General features: G+C 45.8%; 1 protein-coding gene across 1 annotated transcript; it reads left to right on the forward strand.

Annotated features, from left to right (window-relative positions):
- The first annotated feature begins 696 nt into the window (after window positions 1-696).
- MYO1H (myosin IH) lies at window positions 697-21,285 on the forward strand. The gene is given in 32 exon segments (XM_065646295.1): window positions 697-717; window positions 4,470-4,628; window positions 4,757-4,872; window positions 5,282-5,480; window positions 6,005-6,085; window positions 6,519-6,698; window positions 7,120-7,218; window positions 7,559-7,672; window positions 8,040-8,111; window positions 8,654-8,773; window positions 9,126-9,193; window positions 9,522-9,627; window positions 9,801-9,881; window positions 10,354-10,445; window positions 11,843-11,937; window positions 12,154-12,200; window positions 12,427-12,507; window positions 12,975-13,080; window positions 13,349-13,466; window positions 13,750-13,863; window positions 14,119-14,195; window positions 14,575-14,643; window positions 15,273-15,357; window positions 15,940-16,099; window positions 16,643-16,726; window positions 17,193-17,286; window positions 17,803-17,858; window positions 18,597-18,732; window positions 19,424-19,491; window positions 19,857-19,954; window positions 20,911-21,010; window positions 21,262-21,285. Coding segments are annotated over 32 exon segments (3,120 nt in total).
- The last annotated feature ends 582 nt before the right edge of the window (window positions 21,286-21,867 follow it).

Genomic DNA, 21,867 nt, shown 5'->3' on the forward strand with positions numbered 1-21,867 from the left:
GGAGTGGGAATGAGAAGGTTTTTGCAGAGTGTGCTCTTGTTGGTAAGAATTATCTTTCTGTTTTCAAAAACTGATGCTGTTGGGAAACTGATGGTTCTAAATAAACTGTCTGTTAAACAAGTGTTTCTTTCCTCTTCTCTATGGAATTATAAATTACTGAGTTACTTTAACTTTTGAATGTGCTTGTTCATAATCAGTATTTATCAGCTCAGTCAGAAATGCCTTTGCCCGAACTGGCTTCCTGGATCGTACTGTTTGCCTGTTTTCCTCGATGACTCTGAGCTGCGAGGTAGGATATCTCAACTTCTTAATGCTGCTGTAAGACCAGGCAAAGATATTTTGTGGTGCAGGAAGGGCTCTTCACTTCTGTACACCCTGATCTCGCTACGAGTGCCTTTAGGAGGACACCTTTGTTATTCAGTGAGGCTGACTTGAGCATGAAGCTCCTTAAATATGGAGCTATTGACAGGATTGAATGCATCAGCTGGAGGATGGTTGAACAGAACCGAGAGGTCTCTTGCTGCTGCTCGTGGGTCACAGACTGCCCAAATGGAGAGGTTTTATTCTGTTGGCAATTGTTTGTGCGGAGCAGCAATCATGGGAAAATATGTCATTGTCTTTGGCATCATCCGGGGGTTGGCAGCAGCCCGAGTTCAACCTGAAAAGTCATTTTCCTGGGGAGAAACTGGCTGTTGCATGTGGAAAACGGGGTAATCTGTGGAAACTTCAACTTGTAAATTAAAACGGGTTTTGCAGTGACCTCTAGTGGGGAGCCAAACCGGGAGCTGCGGGAAGGGGGTGAGGAGCCCCTTCATGGGTGATGTATTCTGTGCCTGGATTTGCTCAAATTCCCCATCTAAAAGGCTGGAGGCCATCGCTTCGTCCTCAGGCTTCAGCCTTTTGGTGAGATCTTAAAATCTCACCAGGCAGCGCTGTCGGCATAAACCTCATCGCAGCTGGAGTGCTGACAGCGTGTTAGATAATTCATTACAGGAGGATGTGAGCATCCCTGCCCAAGGAGGGAGGCAGCGAACCGGACACATGATACTTGGTGTCACTGGGCCTTCACTTCAGCCCCGTTAACTCTTGCTGGAGAAGCGTGGGTTGGAGAAGGAGGTGACGGGACATGGCACGCAGCGGCCAGGGATGCAGGTAAAGCAGGAGGCGTGTGCGAAATAAAACCACTTCTGAACTGATAGGGCGGTGGTAAGGAAATCCAGCATCTCTGGCAGGTTGGGATGGGTTGGGGGGGTGTGCGGAGGATCCGTGAGAAGGTTTTTCTGCTGTTACGGTGGGAATTGGTGGCCCTGGTAAACCCAGAGTCTGGGGCTTGCGTGGTGTTTTACTACAGATAAGGGTGTCTGACCGGGTGGGTAAGAGGCTACTTGACAGATACATTGGGTGGGATTGTGCCCACCTGGGGCTCTCACCTCTCTCTATTTGTACACCTAGCATGGGCTGGTTTGGGTTTTTCTGGTGTTTCCAAAATAGCAGTGGCATTATAACTGATCTTCCTCTTCCCCTGTACATTAATCTGTTCTGTGGCGTCAAACCAAAGAAATGGCAACAATTAACTTTGGAGCCTGTTGAAAAATGAAGTTCTGAGTCTCTGGCAAAGATAAGTAATAATTTTGCAAAGTTTTTGTATGTTTGTTTTTTCATGTTGTGGGTTTTTTTTTCTTGAAGTTGTTTTCTAACTGTTCCTTGCCAGGTCTTGTTTGTTTGTTACAAACCGGTACAAACTTTGCCTGTTGCTCCTGACCTTGTGTTAGCCCTTTTTCACGTCTCATGAATTTGTGTTGTGAGCCGACATAGTTCCTTGTAGTTTCAGTGTTGACAGACAAATCCCTGTGGGAAAAGAAAAAGCCCTCATTGTAGCGAGGGGGAGATTTTCTGGTAGAGCTTGTGTCTCAGTAGGCAAGAAAGAAATCTCCTGACTGTTAAATGATGAGGAAAGGAAAATAATCCTTTAAAAAGAGCAGTGTCTTGCTGGGGTAATGTGCACTGTGAGTGCTCGGAGGGCATCTCGTACTGGTGCTGATACGAGGTAAACACACAACTTGTACTGAACTTCCAGAAACCAGGTGGGGAACAGGGCGATAAATGGTACTGTGATTAAAACAAAGTTGCCACACCTCAGCAACAGCAAAATACTGAGAAAATCTGAGCACAAAGTAGCCCAGAAAAGAGTTTGGGATTTTTGTCTAGTGGGGAGCAGTGTCGCTTACCAATTAACATACGAGTGAGAAAATTAGGTTAAGGAAACCTGATCAGGTAGATGGCCACTGTGGTTTCAGGCTTATCCTTTCATGCCTCAAGGCATGGAGAGAAAGGAAAAGTCTCTTGCCCAGCTTGTCCTGAGTGCTTTCTCAGAAATACAAATCCACCTCAAGTTGTTTATCATAAAATGACAAACTCGAGCCTTGTCAGGTCACCTTGGGGTGACCAAACTGGGGTGGAAAAAATGAGTATCAACTGTTTGAGGGAAAAATATGGGGAGATGGTTTAGACTGTGTTATGGATTGAGTTCTACACTGCCTTAGGTCAATATCAAAGCTTTCGGTTTAAATTCTTTGTTTGGCCTGGCCCAGGGTATCTGTAGAAGAAGGTGGGTTTCTGAGCATTATTATTTCGATTAATACTGTGTGTACATTTTGAAGGCGAAGCTATTCGTGTATTCTCTTTGATTGTAGTAATTCTGCAAAAAAACTGCTTTACCCTGGGAGAAAAATCAAGTGATTTGTTACTCAGACTGTCAGAAATAACTTGAAATAACTGACAGGTGGAAGAAAACAATAGTCGAGAAAGACTCTGGTACTGAGGTTGCTGACTCTGAGCAGCTGCCCTGTGAGCCAGGTCGGTATCCTGATGGTTGCTCCTGCAGCCAGGCCAAAGCCTCCACTTTAAAAATGGATTTGCAATTCAATTCAAAGACATCTCCTACCTGGTAAGGCACGGTCAAGTTTGAAAACAGCTCTGGCTTCATAGGTTTGATTGGTTTTAATTCTCTGTCACTGGAGCCTGCCTTCAGAGTCAGGGTTTGCCACAGCTTAGCAGAAACACTTTGCATTGTGCCAACTTACAACTTGCAGAGCTTCTGCTTAGAAGAAAAAAAAAAAAAAAGAAAAAAAGGAGAGAAAAAGTGATGTGGCATTGCATAAACAGGCCATCACTGTCCTTTTAATGCTTGCTCAAAACCTTGCACACAATCTTCTTGAGCAGTGGAGCAGCACAGTGTAAAAAACCCGATGTCACGCGGGGCAGTGTGGGAATAGCGAAGGTGCTGAGCTGTGTGCGCGTCCCTGGGGCTGAGCAGCTGCCGTGTGTGTCCAGCCGGTGCCTGCTCAGCCAGGTTCTCTCCCCTCGTTTGCAGAGTCCCGGGGCCTTAACAAGGTAAGCTGCTCGAAATGCATTAATTTCATTTCTATCATAAGAGCTTTATGCATTAGGGTAGGAATTTTTATCTGAACTGTGTAGAAAGAAACGCTGAAAACACCACTATGGCACACTTATTACTATAGAATAAAGAATATCCTGTTTGTTGATTTGGTAGCATTAAATTATCAGCTTGATTTAATGAGGTAAAAAGCATACAATTTATTCTTATAGTCTGGGAAACAAGAGCTTGATCCTCAGCAGTGCGTATTTTCAGTATAAGGTCAACTTCCATTATCAAAAATGGGAAGTGGAGTGTGCAAAATAATTACGTTTTGTCGGTGACATCCTCTTTGCGTCTTTCAGCCTCTGGAGAAAGAGGTGGTGTGTGCGCGCTGGGGAAAGTTTAACTGTTTCTCCAGATTGCTGTTTGATTAATCAGCTCGGTGGCCTCCCTGTCCGGGTCTGTCACTGCTGAATGGGGACATCTGCTGCCCAGCCCCGACAGCCGCCTTCGGTCCGCTCCGGAAGGCACTCGGAATGATGAAGCAGCATTATACAGAGTAGTGCTGTAGGATTAATATTTTTTTCCCTAAAGGTTGAGTCAAATGCAGCCTTTCCTCTGTTTTTGTAGTTTAATCTGTATAAAGTAGTTGCAGGTGGGGTTAGGAACTAACAATTTGCCTGGTGTCTTCTACTGTTAACTCCTAACTTTGTGCTTGCAACTGCTTTGTCTAGATGGAGTTAATGGAGTGTCCCAGATCACAACTACATCTCTGGAGTTAGATTTGTCTCAAACATCTATTATGTTAGCGAGGGCTGCCTGCAAGCCTTGATCTTCCTTTCTGATCACAGGAATGAGTCTTGAGTATCTTGACTGAAATTAAAAAATAAAAAGTTGGACTGCAAACTTGCATGGTATGAAATTGCCATCATTGGGGAAGGTGTTAATAACAGCTGGGATAATAAATAATCTGCTGGCATTACCTGTGAAAGGCTGATTTGGCCCTGGGGCATGGGGAAGGACCTAGCTGCCCCTTAGGGTCCCTATCTGCTCTCTCCTAAATCTGTTTGAATAAACCTTTGTGTTGTAGAAAGAAGAAGTGGAAGAGAACACTGATGCAAACATGGAAGGGGCTCTGATAGCCCGGGACAGGGTCGGGGTGCAGGACTTTGTGCTTCTGGACTCCCACACCAGTGAGGCTGCTTTCCTGAACAACCTTCGCAAGCGATACCAAGAGAATCTCATCTATGTGAGTGCTTGTTGTGTGGACTCGTGTAGCCTGTGGCAGATGAAATGTCTCCAAATGTGCTGCATGTATATATATGCGTGCGTATCATTGTAGTGATGGAGCAGGTTTCCCATTCTTTCTCCCTGCAGACATATATTGGTACTCTTCTTGTGTCTGTCAACCCTTACAAAGAGCTGGACATCTACACAGTGACACAGATGCAGCTTTATCGAGGGGTCAACTTTTTTGAACTGCCACCACATCTGTAAGTAGAACCCTTTCAGTTCATGTCAATAAACTGGATTTTCTCTGTAATGCTGTGTAGCAGCAACAAGGATGTGTATCCACAGTTACTAGGTCTGGTGAATGCTGATGTTCTTATCTTCCTGTAGGAAAGGATGTGTTTGTCTTCTAGTTGACTGTGAGAAGAAAAAGGGAACAAAATAATTGCTCAAGTCATGTTGGGAAACTGTAGGGGAAGAGTTATCTGGAAGATAACTGTCCAGACTAGTACTCAGTGTGTTCTCCTCATTTCTATGATTCTATGATCATGTACAATATTTATAAAGTTAGACAAGGAGTAAGTAATTCGGAAAAACCTTTGATATTCTGCCTCATATTGCTACTTCTAATGGATGCTTCTCCTCTGAACGCTTCTTGGGATCCTCGTTCAGATATGCCATAGCTGACAATGCCTACCGGGTGATGTGCAGCGAGTACAACAACCATTTCATCCTCATCTCTGGGGAGAGCGGCGCTGGGAAGACTGAAGCATCCAAGAAGATCTTGCAGTATTACGCAGTAACCTGTCCAACTACAGAGCAGCTGCAGATCGTCCGCGATCGTTTGCTACTTTCCAATCCTGTTCTGGAGGTAAAAACTTAATAATGGTACAAAATGCAGAAGAATTGGCATTGATGGCCTCCCTGCACAAAACTTTCCTGCAAATCTACACACCTGCACCCAGGAATGGCCTCCCGTTTTACATGATTTTGCGCCTGCATATGCAACATATATAATAACAACATACATTTGGCCTCTTGGCACCACAACCTCTGAAAGAAGGCTTGGGATTCAATATTTACTTACTGTTTAGAAATTTAAACTTGGGTTTTATGGTGGAGGATAGCTGAAACCTGGCAGTACAAGGTAAATGGACCAGACGACAGTTCTGTGTGGCTTCAGTTATAGGTCATATAAGAAAGAGCGATAATTTGTTTAGCTGAATTCCACATTAAACTAGGGAAACACATTAGTTTGTTTTTCTTTAATTCCACTAAATTCAGTAAGAGGACTCAGCTGATGCAGCAAGTCTTAGTTACTGGAACTTTACCCCATCGTGGGTGTCAGGTTCTCGGTAAGATGACAAGGGATTTAATCCGCCTCTTTGCCCACAGGCTTTTGGAAATGCAAAAACTCTGCGGAATGACAACTCAAGTAGATTTGGGAAATACATGGATATTCAATTTGATTTTAAGGTGAGAACAAACTTAATGGACTGCTTTTAAAACAAGCTGTATCAGCAAACCTCTTGGACACTTACCAGGCAGCACAGGATTTATTACGACTTACACTGCTGATTTCTGACCCTATTCTTACAGGCATTGCATTTTGCGAGTAAAGTGACTGGTTATGCATCCTGGAAGCTTCCTGTATTACTGGCAATACTGCCAGCACTCAGTAGAAAGCTAATATAGATTGTTGTAAAGCACAAGTTACACTAGGACAACAAACTCTTTAGCCACAGCTTGCACCATTGTTGGATATTAACTTTTAAACACAAGATGGCAGATGAGTAACAGCAGAAATGTGCTTCTGGCACTGCTCCTTGTTCCTAGATGCAGAGGAACAGCCGTCACAGTGATGTTATTTATATCTGTTGGTGTTGATCTGGTTGCTTTGTTCTGCCAGGGAGCTCCAGTGGGAGGGCACATCCTCAGCTACCTAATTGAGAAATCCAGAGTTGTCCACCAAAACCATGGAGAAAGGAATTTCCATATTTTCTACCAGTTATTAGAGGGTGGAGACAGGGATCTTCTTTGCTGGCTTGGGCTGGAGCGCAACCCCCAGAAGTACGCGTATCTCATCCAGGTCGGTGAGAGCTTGTCCCTCTCTCTGTATCTTACATCTCAAACTGTAGTTACTGCAAATGCAGCTTTCCTTGCGCACTAAGTAAGGAAGACTTGGGCAGAAGGTATTATTATCATAAAAATGGAAGATGGCTGCAAGCTCAAGCTCTTCACAAAACTTGGCCATTTTATGGCAATCGCTATCCAAGCTCAAAGTTTTAAGTTGCCTGAATCTTTAAGTATAGGCTGAAAGGTCTGATCAAACAAGCCACTTTCAGGATTAGCAGAAGTGAAATAAACTTGCTAGTTGCAGACTGCACCTGTGCAGGCTGAGGAAATCGGGAATGAAAAGCAGTATGCCCAGTAGTATGCTATGTTTGTTGCTGATAATAAAAGTGCTTTGCCAACAAATTGTACTAATTCATCTTTCTTTTACTGTGTAGGGTCGATGTGCCAAAGTGTTTTCTATTAATGACAAGAATGACTGGAAAATAGTCCGCAAAGCTTTTTCTATCATCGACTTTACTGAAAAAGATCTGGAGGTATGCATGTTGAAAGAAACCGAGCCTACCAAAGGGAATGTACTTAAGGAGTGTGCTGCTCTCTTTCCTTAGAAGTGCTGGAAGCAGTCTTGCTTGGGAGAGGTGTTAAGGATGGAATAGGACATAATTTTGGGGTGATTGAGGGAGCGAGTGGGTGAAGAGCTCTGTCACTGGGTACAGCGTGATGGCAACTGGTGGTAGAGTATCTCTGAAGCAGGTTGTCTGACTTGCCTCCTTCAATGTGGCCAATATTCTGTTTATTGGCCTGCGTAAGAAAGATTAGTACCATCCCATGGAGCCGTGGGAACCTGTTTTCTAATGGTATACCTCTTGTTATTAGCATCTCTTTGGAATTGTTGCTAGCGTCCTGCACCTCGGGAACATTCAGTTTGAAGAAGACAGCAATGGCCATGCCATCATTCGCGATGGCACGCAGATCAAATGGATTTCAAAGGTATCTCTTCTGAGATAGTGTCAGTATTTCCAGTGCTATGAAGGAAGCCTTAACCTTGCTGGGTTTTCCTCTTAAAGACAAAAATATCTGTTCCTAAAAGCAGAAGGATTGCTGTATAAATACCCAGCTCTTGTTATAAACCATCTTGAATTGTAGAGTCCCTTTTCTCTGTAGCACATCTCTCTGAAACTTCCTTACTTATTTTTGCTCAAAAATAAATATAACTGAGATCTACCAAGGCTGGTGTCCCCGTGGAATTAATGGGAATGGAGTGGGGGGGGTTACAGCCTACTGATCACACAACACTGCTTATTTAAACAGCCTCCTGCTGGCCGTACTCTGAGTGCAAGTATTTCTTTTTCTGCAGCTCCTGGGTGTGCACTTGTCCATTCTGCAGGAAGCTCTGACCCATCGGAAGATCGAAGCCAGATCTGAAGAGGTATCGAGTAGTCCTGTGTAACCCCACGCAGCCAAGAGCCACCCTAGCTGCTGCTGGTGACAGATGAGGAGCTCTGTTCCCAGCAGCGTTACAGTAAAAACAGCTCTCGCTGGCTCTCTCCTCTTCCGTATCACCTTTGTCTTCTAGCCTGAGACATTAAACTAAACCACATTCCTAGTGTTAGAGTTTTACTGCTGAACAAGGTGGTAACTGTTATAAAGCCAGGAAGAGGCATTTGCAGGCAGCCCTGTATTTGAGCCAAACCATTCCCTTTTGTTCAGTTCCTAGAGTGCTTCTTGGGTACCTGGGGTACATAAACAGAGAAAAGCACTGGTAAAAACTGTTCTTTGAGCATTTTGTACCAAGTTTAGTAAAATAAAACTAAAAGGAAGTCAGAATACTTCTCCCTGTTTGTCTAAATTGGCACTTTCCAAGATGTAGTATCACAATCCTGCTGGTTTCTGGCTGAAGAAGTTTGCAGAAGTTTGTTCTGATCTTCTGTGTTGTTTATCATTTCTGGCATACCTTTATGTATTTTTTAGGTCCTGAGCCCGCTGAACGTGGATCTGGCATTCTACGCTCGGGATGCAGTAGCAAAGGCAATTTATGGACGAACTTTCACTTGGCTAGTCAACAAAATTAATGGCTCCCTTGCCAACAAGGTTGGTTTCTTGTCTAGTGTCCTCCCAGATACTGTGTGCTCCTGCCATGCTGAGCAGAGTTTCTCCAGTGGTGCCCTACAGCTCTCATCACCAAATAGTTTGGATGCTTGATAATTGATGTAGGGGAATCCCACAGCACTGAGCTGGAAACTGTTCAGTTAGGTGTGGAAGGTGGTTCGTTAAATAGTTTTACAAGTTCATTACCTGCTTTAAAGTGGCTACTCCATTGGCATGTGACATGGAGCTGTCAAAGAGAAAGTTTCAAATCTAGGTGGAAGAAACAACATGAATCGTGCAGGGAAGAAAAGCATGAGCTAAAGCAGCAGTTACAGAGCAATTGTGTCTTTAACAGGATTCAACTCGGAAAACAGTTATTGGCCTGCTGGATATCTACGGTTTTGAAGTGCTGGACACAAACAGGTGACAGCAGCTCCTGAGGCGTGGGATGGTCTGTCCTTAGGCTGATGCAGGCGTGTGCTGGAGTCCTACGTGGCTTCTCGAGTGTAGTCTTATCCTGGCAAGGCAAACTTTAGGTGACTGCAAAGTCCGAGTGCTCGGGGTCAGCGGAACCCCTGGGGGAAAGCTTTAGCTTGGTCTGGAGCCACTGGTACGACAGCGTGGGAGGAATCCGTGGGCTGGGTGTGTACAACAGTGGGCTGGTTGGCTGGAAAATGGTAGTAGTTGTGGGAGAAGTAAAACTGTCCATGAAATAAATAAAAAAACTAATGCTCATTTAACCACTCTGAAGCTTTGAGCAGTTCTGCATTAATTACTGCAATGAGAAGCTCCAGCAGCTGTTGATTGAGATGACCTTGAAAGCAGAGCAGGAGGAATATGAACTGGAAGGAATAGAGGTAACTTATTATTTTTCCCCCACCCTTTTTTCTTTGAACTATTATGACACTGAACACTTTTGATCATCAATGAAGAAGACGTCCTGCTTTTTTATTTTTTGAGCTTGCGTTTTTCACATAGGCAAAGAAAAGAACTTCCTCTAAAATTGGTCTTCTTTTTTTTCCTCTTCCAGTGGGAACCAATTCCATATTTTAACAACAAGATCATCTGTGACTTGGTTGAGCAGAAGCATAAAGGAATCATCTCCATTCTGGTAACAACAGAGCTTCTGCTACTTAAATTAAAATGCCTACCTGTGCCCTACTGTGATGGTCCATAATCATATTTTTCCTTCAATTATGTGCTGGGTGTGCATTATTCAGAATGTAGACAAATAGACCTTGTAAACAAAGGCCCAGAAGATTAAGGTAGATGACCCACTTGCTAGAGTTGTGGGTTTTAAAGGCAGCATGCTGCTGCTAGAGCTTGAGAAGACAGATCTGGGCCATTCTCTCCACTTTTTGCCTGGAGATGCTGAGGTGTAGGAAGAAGCTGCACACAGTGACCCAGCTGGCTACGGTCAGCAACAGGAACTCGGGATCCTTCCGAGAAGAAGCAGGGAGACAGCAGAATACCAGGAGTGCTTCTCCGCAGCCACCCAAAGCCAGACATCCATTGCACTAAATATCAGCAAGGAGGGAACTGTCTTTTTAGAGCAGTGTTTGATCTGGTGTCTGCTGTTCCAGGATGAAGAATGCTTACGACCCGGTGAAGCGACCGATTTGAGCTTCTTGGAAAAGCTGGAGGAGAAAGTAGGAGATCATGCCCACTTCGTGACGTATGCATTTATGCTCTGTATCCTATCACAGAGGAAACTATTTCCATCTCTTACCTGTAACAGAGTATTGGGGAGGGAGCAATTTCTACTTTGTACCAAAGAAAATCAAGCAGCCCATCCACTGTCTAATGCTGTGATGTGCTACGCTGGTAGGGTATGACCTGGAGTACAGGGGGACGGGAGGATTTCTGTCTCTTTACTAGTGTGGTGCTGCTCTTTGAGTCTGGTTTCATTCCACACTACAATTGGGGACTAAAGATTAGGTGGCTTTGGCTCATGATTTTGGTTTATGAAGGTTCAATGGCTTTGGCTATTGGTGGCTTTGTCCCTCACTGACTCTGGGAAAGGCTGAAAATGTTGTAAAGAGGAGCCTGATGCCCCAGGCTGGGAGGGGTACAGGGATATTTTTCAAGAGTCCATCTTGATATGCGTGAGGTTTGGGTATGAAGAGGGAAGAAACGTGCTCCTGCTCAGACGAGTGGCATTTTGGTCAGTACTCTCTAGTCTTTTCGGGTTCAGTTTTGGTGGCAGGTGAGCACGTTGGTGCGGGGCTGTTCTGGCAGTTCCCCACAGGAGCTACCGAAGGGCTTTGACAAGCCATCAATTCAGAGTCGCGCTGCTGAATTGTCACCGTTTCTACATCTTTGAAGTTCGTCACAGCCAAGTAGAAGATTTGTAGCCAAGTTCCTTGTCACCACAATGTGCCTTAATGTTCTGCCTGATTAAAAGCTTTAAATAGAAGTGCTAGAGCTGCTTAAATGGGATCTGTACTTGGCGATACTCTTGGAAGGAAACTTTGATGTACTAATGTGCTGTTGTGACACACAACTCTGCTGTCAGTGGCTGCTTATAAAGCTGAAAGTTAAACTGTTAAGTTGTTCTTCTCACCCCCACCCCCCAGGAGTCCATGCTTTCTAAATTTACCTGCTATTCCTGAAGATTTTGGGTTCTCCTTTGTATTTAGTTTCTTGCTCTAGGGCAAAATATTTCAAAAATTCCTCCCCCCCACCCCAGTTTCACTTCGAAATTAAGGAAGCTGGTGATCTTCTCATGTAGGCAGCGAGAATGTATTTAAATGGATGTTACAGGAGGAAATCTTGATACTTCTGAGAAGGGTGATCATTGCCAAATGGCAACGAATAGGTCACGGATATTCTGAGGAGTTTCTGGTCGCTGACTCCCATTCTCTGCTGCCAGCTGTTCAGAATGGACAGAGGTGATAACTCGATTATGGGCCATAACTGTATAATCAGTGCCACATCAATAGGAACAAACGTTAGATTTCCAGCTGTCCTACAGCTGCTTTTTGTGCAGGTGACTTTCTACAAGGTGAGAAAGTCTGTTTGCTGCTTTTTCTCTTGGTATGTTGTGTTGTGTTTTGTGTTTTTCCCCTCCAGTCGCAAGCTTGCAGACCAGAAAACACGGAAATCCATCGACTGGGTGGATTTCCGTCTCCTTCACTATGCAGGAGAAGTCACTTACTGTGCTGTCGGTGAGTGTGTCTGGAAGCTACCTGAGCTTTTAAGCCAATGTGGTAGATAATAACTTAATGTAAAGATAATTACAAAATACCTGCCCTCTGAAGCTACTGTTACTTGGAAGTCTTAACTGTGAATGCAGTGAGAATTTCTAGGATTTAAGTGTCCAGATTTTGTGCTAAAGTGTGTAGACTCCAAAAGAATTAAGCCCCTTTTTTTTTTTTCTCCAGGATTTCTAGAAAAGAATAATGATCTACTGTACAGAAACCTGAAAGAGGTAAGAGCAAAAAAGGGATGCTGTTCTCTTAAGATACCTTGCTTGAAGCAGAAATGTTTTGCAGAAGATGTATTTAATCTCTAGCAAACAAGAACAAATATTTCTCCTTAACAATGTTCTTTAGGCACCTATATGCGTGTCCTTATAGCTGTGCTGCTCAAGCTTAGAAGCACCACAGTAGGAATGGCCTGGCTGCTGAATATGGCAGCTTTTCACTTTGTTTCAGGTGCTGTGCAACTCTAAAAATGGCATCATTAGAGACTGCTTTTTACTATCAGAACTAGACAACAGGAGGAGACCAGAGACTGTGAGTTTCATCTTTAGTCTTAACTTTGAATATAAACTCAGCATCCTACGTCTTGATTTAACCACCGCTCCTGTCCTTAATCCTGAATTCAGTGGATTTTTTTTGCTGGTGTGACACCCTTGCAAGGTTCCTGGTAGTTGAACAGTGACGTTGCTGAGACTGCAGCTAGCAGTAACAGACCTTAATGTTGTAATTAATGTGTCCTACTAAAATGAGCCCCGTGCCAGGCATCCAGCAGTGGTTCGTTTCTGAAGGGCTGCCTTGCGCGTCCAGCTGCATGGCAGGGGTTCAAATATTCCAGCTGAGTGCTCTGTCCAGGTAACTGGTGACTGACTGTGCTTCAAAAGCTCGGTGGCACTAACACGGTCATCAGCCTTTCACTTCAGATGGGTGCAGGGAATGAGTTGGTTTCAGTTACTGCAGTGATGAGTTCCAAAGCTAAGAAAGTTCTTTCAATGTCATCTTAGGTTGCAACCCAGTTCAAAAACAGCCTGACGAGTCTGATAGAAATCCTGATGTCCAAGGAGCCTTCGTATGTCCGGTGCATTAAACCAAACGAGAACAAGGAGCCTGGTAAGGCGAGGGACTGGAAACACAGTTGAGATAAAGGAAGTGCAAGAGACTTTAGCTTGTAGCTACGTACAGCATATATATATGCTGTGTATACATATTAATGTGTGTGTATATATATTTATATATATATAAACATTAGTTAAGCTAGCAGCAGTTGTCACCTTGGGTAACTGTGGATTTTATTCCTTCCTTATTTGTCCCAATATGTGGACAAGTGAGGGAGCTTATATGGACACTATTTAGCAGCGAATGTGTGTGCTTGCTACAGGGAAGTTTGATGATTATCTGATCCGACATCAGGTGAAATACCTGGGCCTGATGGAGCACTTGCGGGTGAGACGAGCCGGCTTTGCGTACCGGCGGAAATACGAACTCTTCTTGCAAAGGTAGGTGGAACTGTTTTGCCCTTTAGCCAGGTAAATCTGCCCTCCCACGAGGGTCTGAGAGCAAGGTTTGTGTAAATGTCAGGTCCCAGCGACAGATGTGGAGGTGTCAGCAGACACTCTTCTGCCTCACAGATAACCGTTGTGTGCCTTTTATCTGTATGCATTTTGATCTGCTGTGGCATCTTTTGCCTTGAATAAAGCAGTAGGAATCGAGGGGGAGGAGTTTCAGAAGGGGTTCCTCAAGCATCAAGTGATTTGTGTTGATGTCTTGTTGATGTTTCAGATACAAATCCCTCTGTCCAGCTACCTGGCCACACTGGCATGGGCCAGCAGCTGAAGGTGTGGAGAGGCTCGTCAAGCATATTGGTTACAAGCCTGAGGAATACAAATTGGGAAGGTAAATATCCTTTCTCTGGCTGTGATCTCAGCTGGACGGTGCTTGCTGTGTTTGATCCTCTGTATTGTCTGTGACTGCAAGCCACTGTGTGGCCCTTCCGGCAGAGCTGCGAGACGTGGTGGTGTGAACAGATCCCTTTAGCTTGGCTCTTGCTTGTGCATGTGAACTGGGTGGTCTCTGGAGGACTCTGAGCCTGGTTAGTGCAGCTGAAACAACGGCTCGCTGTGAATAAGCTGTTCATGGTCTCTTTTTCAGAACCAAAATATTCATTCGGTTCCCAAAGACTCTGTTCGCTACTGAAGATGCATTTGAATACAGAAAGCACCTGTTGGGTATGGATCCAGTTCCCTTTTGCTGTATATAAACTGGGTGAACGGTGTTTCTGGGCTCCAGGTTTATGTAGCAGATGCACCATGGTGAGAGCTGAGACCCCTGGTCTGCACAGCTCTGCAGAGTCCAAGGAAAACCTGGGAATCTTTTTCTAGGGTGAGGAGAAATCACTAGCTATATTGTTTGAGTTCTGGATAAGCATCTCCTTCAGAGCTCCCCAGTCCTGCCAGTAACTGTTAGTCCATGTCTAGATGCACTAAGTACCTTTCCCTTGGGACTGGGATTCCTCCGTCTCGTCCTAGTGTGTCCGATTGCTGGGGGCACAGCTCGTGAACGCTGCCATCCTGTAGATACCAGCAACGTCTCTGCTTTTTTTGCCAGTTTCAAGACTACAGGCCAAATATAAAGGATGCCTTGGGAGGAGAGAGTACCAGAAGAAGAGAGAAGCGGGTACGGGCTCTGGAATCGAGGATTCTTTTCTTAGGGCTGCGCTTTCCAGCTTTGGGAGGTCAGGAATCCATGTTGCTGCAGGTAGCACTGGCAGCTTCCCCGTGGGGCTGTGGCTGTTGGGCTCAGGTGCAGGTGACAGTGGCATGAGGGGCATTGGCAGAGGTGCCTTTGCTGTTCAGCTCCTCACAGCTCGTGCCGCTCTCGGCCTCGCGCGGGCGTGCGCGGCGCAGCACCCTCTGCTGTGCGCGCGGGCCTGTGCTGCGCTGCTGAGGGATCGCTCGTTAACCGCTGGGGAAACGAACCCTCTTCTTGTCACGGTGGACACGCTGATAAATAATGCTGTGTGCTCAAAGGCCAGCACCTGAGACGTGCTGCTCGTGGCGTGCAGGGGGCAGCGGCAGGCTGAACGGTGACAAGGGCTGGCGTTGCCTTGATATTGAGTAGTGCGGGTGGTGCCAGATCTCAACCAGTTGTGACGGAGAAGAAAACGTTCTAAACTTCTTGCTGTAAAGATCAGCTGGTGGGAAGAGCTGCAAAAGAGGCAGTTCTGACCTCTGCGATGTGAATTTAAAGGACGGTGTGGCACAGCACCTCCCATACTAACACGAGGGCCTGATGAACTCTTGCAGCTATCAAGCTGGAGGCGTGTTGGCGAGGAGCGCTGGCGCGGAAGGAGGCCAAGAGGAGGACGTGGGCAGTTCAGATCATCAGGAAGTAACTACGGCTGGGTGGTGGTCCTGGGGACGGGGTGGGTCCAGCCCGGTGGTGGCCTCTGGACAAGTCAGAGGGCTGACAGTACAGCGAGTCAAAACCAGCTCCTTCACACCCGTTTCAAAGCTGTCACTGTAGTTAGGAGGACAGTTGCTGGATGAGGTTGACCAGAAATGTCTGTCACCTCTTTAGGAGTTCTCTGAGTAGCCCTGGTTTCTGTTGCTCTGCTGGTTTACATCAGTACAAGGGATCTCCAAATGAATTCTTTGTGAGCCTGTCCTCTTCACACGTGATCCTTCTCCACACACTTAAACACAGCTCCTGAATGCTGCTTCAGAAGTAGGGCTGATCTTCCTTTTTAACTCCAAAGCACTGTATTTTGATCAAAAGAACTTAGAAAAAAAAATGTTAATGTTTGGAATACTATAGAGCTTAAGATTTCCATTGCTGTAACACAGGTGGCAATATACCCGAGCTAATATCGGTGATCTGTCAGCCTGTTGCGTGCTTTCCGTGACTTACCTTTTGTTTCTATTGATTTCTGAACATGTAACACGCAAGTTCTGGTTTGAATGTGTTCTGTAGATTTATAAACGGCTTCATCAATCGGAAGAGACCCCTTTGTGCAGAGAACATTGAATTTGTGCGGCTCGTGCAGTACAACTACCTCATGAAGCTCAGAGACCACGTTCCAAAAAACGTCTTGGACAAGAGCTGGCTCCGGCCTCCTTCCATCCTGGAAGAGGTGAGGGTGGCCGCGGCCTTGGGGCGCGGTGACGGCGCCTTCTGTCCTGTGCTGCTTGTGTGCACGCTTCGTGCAGGAGAAGCGCGGTGATCTGCCGGCTTGTCCTGTGTTTGGCCGTGATGGCAGAGCCTTCGGGAGACCCTGAGATCCTCTGCAATGCCCTTAACAACGTGCTTTGACTTTTGGCCAGCCCGGAATCGGTCAGGCAGTTGGACTAGATGATCGTTTTAGGTCCTTCCCACTGAAATAATCTGTTCTGATCCTGGAACCTGGTTTCTCTGTGTTTGGGCAAGGGTGGGAGTGGGAGGAATGGCACTGTTGCTGAAGTTTCCAAGGGAAAGGAGGGAGCTCTGTGCTTTTTGTTTTGATAGAAAGGAAGATGCACTGACAAGAAAAAAATAAACTAATGAGCTCTATTAAAAAGGAAATTAATCCCATGACACTTTGAACTCAAATGGAGCTGCGATGTTAAAAACAGCGTATTTGTTAGGACTGCAGCAAGAGCTGTTTGCGCAACTCTTTTTTTTTTTTTCTTTTATGTAGACATCTGAGATGCTACAGAAAATCTGCATTAGGAACCTAGTAAGGAAATACTGCCGGGGTGTTACTGCTGAGAGGAGAGTGCAGGTAACTAATATGCGGAAGGCGAATGTGCAAGTTAAAACACGCTGTGCACGTGCAATATCTGCTCTCTGAAGTGCCCAAAACACAGGCTGCACCTTCTGAGGGGCCAGCACTCCCCCCACGGAGCAAACGCTCCTGAGCCCGGAATCCAGTGTTTGTTTGGTGGCCCTTGCGATGTCCAGTGCAGTTCTGCAGGCACGCGGGTCTTTATCTTATGGCATTAAAACTGCACTTCATATAATTAGAAAAGATCCATAAATAAGAAAAATCTGCAGGACTTTTTAGTCCTTACTAACCCTTTATTTGGTGTGATACAGGAATAACCTAAAGATGTTGGTAGAAATGCAGCGTGAGTCAGGTAGATCCTGCATGAGGGAAAGGATGATGTTGTGCAGGGCCAATGTTTCATCTGCCGATGTGACTGATGGAGAAACTCTAAGATGGTAAAGACTGTTCCTTCTCCAAACAGTTAGAGCAAAAAGTGGTAGCAAGTGCCGTTTTCCGAGGGAAGAAGGAGGGCTACGCGCAGAGCATAAACCAGCCTTTTCTGGACACACGGCTGAGTGAGTACACAACAAACCCCTGACAGACCCAGCCGCATGCTCCTCGCTCAGGAAAACTCTGACAAAACAGACTCAGTTTCTAAGACAAATTCCCATCTGACAGGGGCAGCGTCACCCGCTGCGTTTGGGCCCCACCATTTGAGTTCTCACCCTGTCGTGTCTAGTGACACTGAACGTGGTGACCGATCTGCTAGACGTTGCTCTCAAACTGGGGGTACTGGGAATCCCTTTTGGGGCAGAGCGCTGTAAACCCGAGCGAAGTTCCCTGTGGGCTGGGAGGGGTCAGGACCCCCCGGCCGTGCTGGGAGCGGGGGTGTTGCAGCGCAGCATCGCCGGCTGCGGGGACTGGAGCTGCTGGGAAGGAGAGCTGTGAACCTTAGGAACAGCCTCGGTTTAGAAGTGGGGGTACCAAGGGGATGAGGACTAACGGGATGAAGATAATTAATGCAGCTTACTGGTGGGAGTGGTGGCTGTTTGTCGTTTACACTCAGTTTATCTTTCTGGTTTGCTCCTCAGAAGAGAACGATATAAACCCCAAAGTGCTGCAGCTCATCCACGGTGAGAAGATCAAGGTAAGGGAAGGACAGGGGGAGCTCAGCAGCCCTCAGACCAGTTCCACTGGAGTCCTGGGGCTGGTCGGTCACAAAGGGCAGGCTGCTGAATAGCAGCATAGCGAGTTTATTTCCTTGCTTTTAAATTGGAGATAAGTTTCCAAACACACCTAGGCAAAAATTATTTAATAATCACAGAATGTCAGGGACTGGAAGGGACCTCGAAAGCTCATCCAGTCCAATCCCCCGGCTGGAGCAGTAACACCCAGATGAGGTTACACAGGCGGGTTGGAATGTCTGCAGAGGAGGAGACTCCACAACCTCCCTGGGCAGCCTGGGCCAGTGTCTGTCACCCTCACTGAGAAGAAGTTTCTTCTCAAATTTAAGTGGAACCTCTTGTGTTCCAGCCTGAACCCATTACCCCTTGTCTTACTGTTGGTTGTCACTGAGAAGAGTCCTTTTAATCCTTTTAATAAAAGCTTAAAAAGCATCATTAACCCTATTTGGGCTGTAATGGGTGGAAGTGTAGGTATGCACACTGCCCTTCCCTTGGTTATGGCATGGAGGGCACAGGTAAAACATCTTTCTCAAAGCATGATTCTGCCAGCTGAACTTCCAAGTATAAAAAAAAAATGCAGATGATGATAAGCAGAGGTTGCGGCAGGTGTTGTGAGCTGGGATCTGCTGCTCCTGCTGAACTGCTCCCAGCACAGGACCCTGCGCGAGTGAGAAATGCTGATACCAACTTGTTGTTTTCAGTATGTGACCCCCGTGATAAAATATGACAGGAACGGGTTCAAAGCACGAGACCGGCTGCTCGTTCTGACCCAATCTTCAGCGTATGTGGTGGAAATGGCCAAGATCAAGCAGAAAATAGACTACGCCACGCTGAAAGGTAATGGTGGGACTCTTCTTTCTGCCAGTGACCCTGGAGGTGGGAAGATGAACTTCTGAAACTTGGTCTTTCAAAGCTATTTGAAGTGATGATCTGCCTGAGAACACTTTTTCCTGAGGGATGGATAAAGGGTCTGTGTGTCGAAGTATAAATTATGAGCGAGAGGACACAGTTGTTTGCAATGCTTAAATGCAGGAGGACATCACATTCTGCTGAAATAGAGGGGAGAAAACAAACTCAAACAACTTTCCTATCCCATTTTTTAGGTATTTTTTTTATTCCTGCCATTGTCTGAACTACAGTCTGGGGGTGGGATATAGACTTTCTCCCTCCTCCCTTACTAAAAGTAAGGTAATGTGGAAAGGTATGGAGCAAACAACTAATACACCGTGTTTAAATAACCACTGTTGGAAATGTGTTACAGAGAAGTGGATGCAGATAAAGTGATCTTCAGAAGGTATTTTGAAAGCTTAGATTAATTCTTCAAAGTGGTAGCTTTGATGCATTTTGCTCTAAGCAGGAAAATATCCTTTCCTCACATTTGTGAGGTGCAGAGCCCCCCTGCAGGAACAAGACTTTTTCTGTAAAACAAGTCAGGGCCGGAGAACAGCACCCAAGTGCTGGGAAGGTGATAACGGTGCTGTGGAACTGTCTGGGAGTTTTTCCTCTAATTCTTGGATTTCTTTTGAAGGTATTTCCACCAGTAACTTGAGCGATGGGATTGTTGTCATTCATGTTCCTGAGGACAACAAACAGAAGGTAGAAAATAGTAATGTAGCTACTGTGAGCTGGTGCTTAGAAGGTAGCTGACAATTCTAATATTTTCCTATAAAATACTGGGATTACACAAATACTGATGTTTACTAATTCTGTAATTGGTTAAACCTCTTCTTGTCTCACCATGAAAGCTTTCCCTTTCCTTTTTTTATGGACAAAGTTGCTATAAATTGTAAATAGTCCCTGGAAAGGATGTTTAACAAAAAAAACTTGTACATGACTGTTGTAACTGCTGTGTAGTTCTCGGTCCCTTCTGCACAGCGTTCGCTTCTCTGAATGCACAACTGCCGCATGGTTTATGCGCCGGGGCAATGCCAGGTGACTATTCCTCTTATTTTTATTTCTAGGGAGATGTGATACTTCAGTGTGAGCACGTCTTTGAGACAGTCACTAAACTCTGCGTGCTGGCCAACAAGCAAAACCTTGTGAAGGTTGTGCAGGGAAGGTGAGGAAGGAAACTGGATGGGTGGGATCGTGCAGGCTGTGTTTCAGGGAAGACCCCACTTCAAAAGCTTTTAGGCCTGGACTACCTAGGTCAACATTATTAACATCATCCCAGCAGACAGTGCCCTAAGCTGCTTAGGTCTGGTGCACTAGCGCGGTTTTCACAGCTTCATCGGCACAGGGGAAACAAGATGGGATGCACTGGAACAAGAAAATATATCAAAAATCATTCCAGCCTATTTCCCAGGCTAACGAGACCTGCTTCCCTGTGCTTGCACCTCGCTGGGTGTGCTGCTCGGCTCCAAGGGCTGCCCGTGACCCAGCTGCCTAAAACCCAAACTTAATTATAGGTGACTGTAGTTTCAAACCCACTTTTTTTAGGCTTCTGCCAATGTGACCTGAGGGTGAGGTTGTGGTTTTAGTGATTTCACAGCAGATCTCTTTAGCACCAGCCCTGAGGAAAGCTGGGCTGAGCCTGGGGTCACTTCAGGATAAACATTCCTCCCCCCGAAATGTGATTGCTGAGCAGAGGAACCTTCCCAGTCACACCACCAAGCTAATGGCAGGTGGATGCAGTCCGTCTCTCAAATCTCTGCGTGAATTGAAACTGGCACATGAAACCTGTGCTTCTGCTCCAGCTTTTCTCTCTGGCCTTTGTGTTTCAGTTGTTAATTAGATTCTGCGTGTTCAGTGGTTTTCTCCAGGTCAGATCTGCTTATCTTCTAACGCTTAATTGCACCAGGAAAATTCAAATGCCTGGATGAGGCAGGCCTGCTCCATTCATCAAACCTTCTGGGTTGGGTGCTATAATGCAATTGTTTAGGAAATTTACCTAAGCTGGAGGGCTCTGACCTTCTAATCTAACAAGATTTGCCAAGGGAACAGAAATAAAGGGGGCTTAGAGTAAAGCCTATTGCGAGGAAAGCACCGAATGAGTAATTGTGCCTGTATTTGCAGCCTTCAGTTTCGCATTGGCTCTGGGAAGGAAGGGACGATGGTGTTTGCTGTCGGGCAGGAGCCTCAGGTCTTTAAAGCCAAAAATGGACAACTGACAGTGGTAAGGCCTCAGCTCAGCCCCGGGAACATAATTTGTGCTTTCTTCTCGTGCTCAGCCCCTGTGGAGAGCACAGCTGTGTTCTAGCGAGGGCCCTGGCCGTGAGCTCTGAAGTTCCTGGTTTTTCTTACAGACCAGAGAGGTGCAGCGTGTAACTACCCAGTGACAACACCACCTCTCTTCCCACAGACAGGACACCTCGAGGACAGAACATTTGTGCTCCATTTAATGACCCCTTCCTTTTCTCATCCCAGGTGTCAACGCAAGCAAAGTCTTGATGAGAAACTGTTCCTGGTCACACTCCTGGCCAGGACCAGAATGGAGCCTGTAGGATGAAACCAGCGCTCACACCTCCCTGAATTTCTGCTGCCATAGGGCTGCTGTGGTTTGAGAGTTTGCTTGCATCTTTTAGGCTCTTTTTTTATAGCTTTAAACCACTCAACTATAGCTAAATGAATTCCATTACATTGCTGTAACATAACAGTGAACATAAATGCTCATTACACACTGTCACAAAGACACTTTTTAAACCAAAAGTTACAGTTCCACACAGAAAATGTCCATCTCTGTGTACTCAGAGCCAAGAGCTCTGACCAGTCAGGAAGGATTCAGAAGCAAAAGGACGTTTAGGTGTATGTGGAGTCACTACTCACCAGGAGCCCTGCAGCAAGAGCAGATCAATGAGGTTCACTCTGGTCCGAAAACCGCTTTTCTCTCAGGCAGACTGGCACAGCTGTGACAACCAGCAGCTTGTCTGTGGGAATATGTGGAGCTGGTGAAATGCAGCAGCAGGGCTGGTGCTGAGCTCTTTGCTGGTGCACCAGCATCTGAAGCTGCTCTCCTGGAAATCCCAGGAAGCT

The sequence above is a fragment of the Caloenas nicobarica genome, chromosome 16 (genome assembly GCF_036013445.1).
Source record: "Caloenas nicobarica isolate bCalNic1 chromosome 16, bCalNic1.hap1, whole genome shotgun sequence".
NCBI classification, from domain to species: Eukaryota; Metazoa; Chordata; class Aves; order Columbiformes; family Columbidae; genus Caloenas; species Caloenas nicobarica.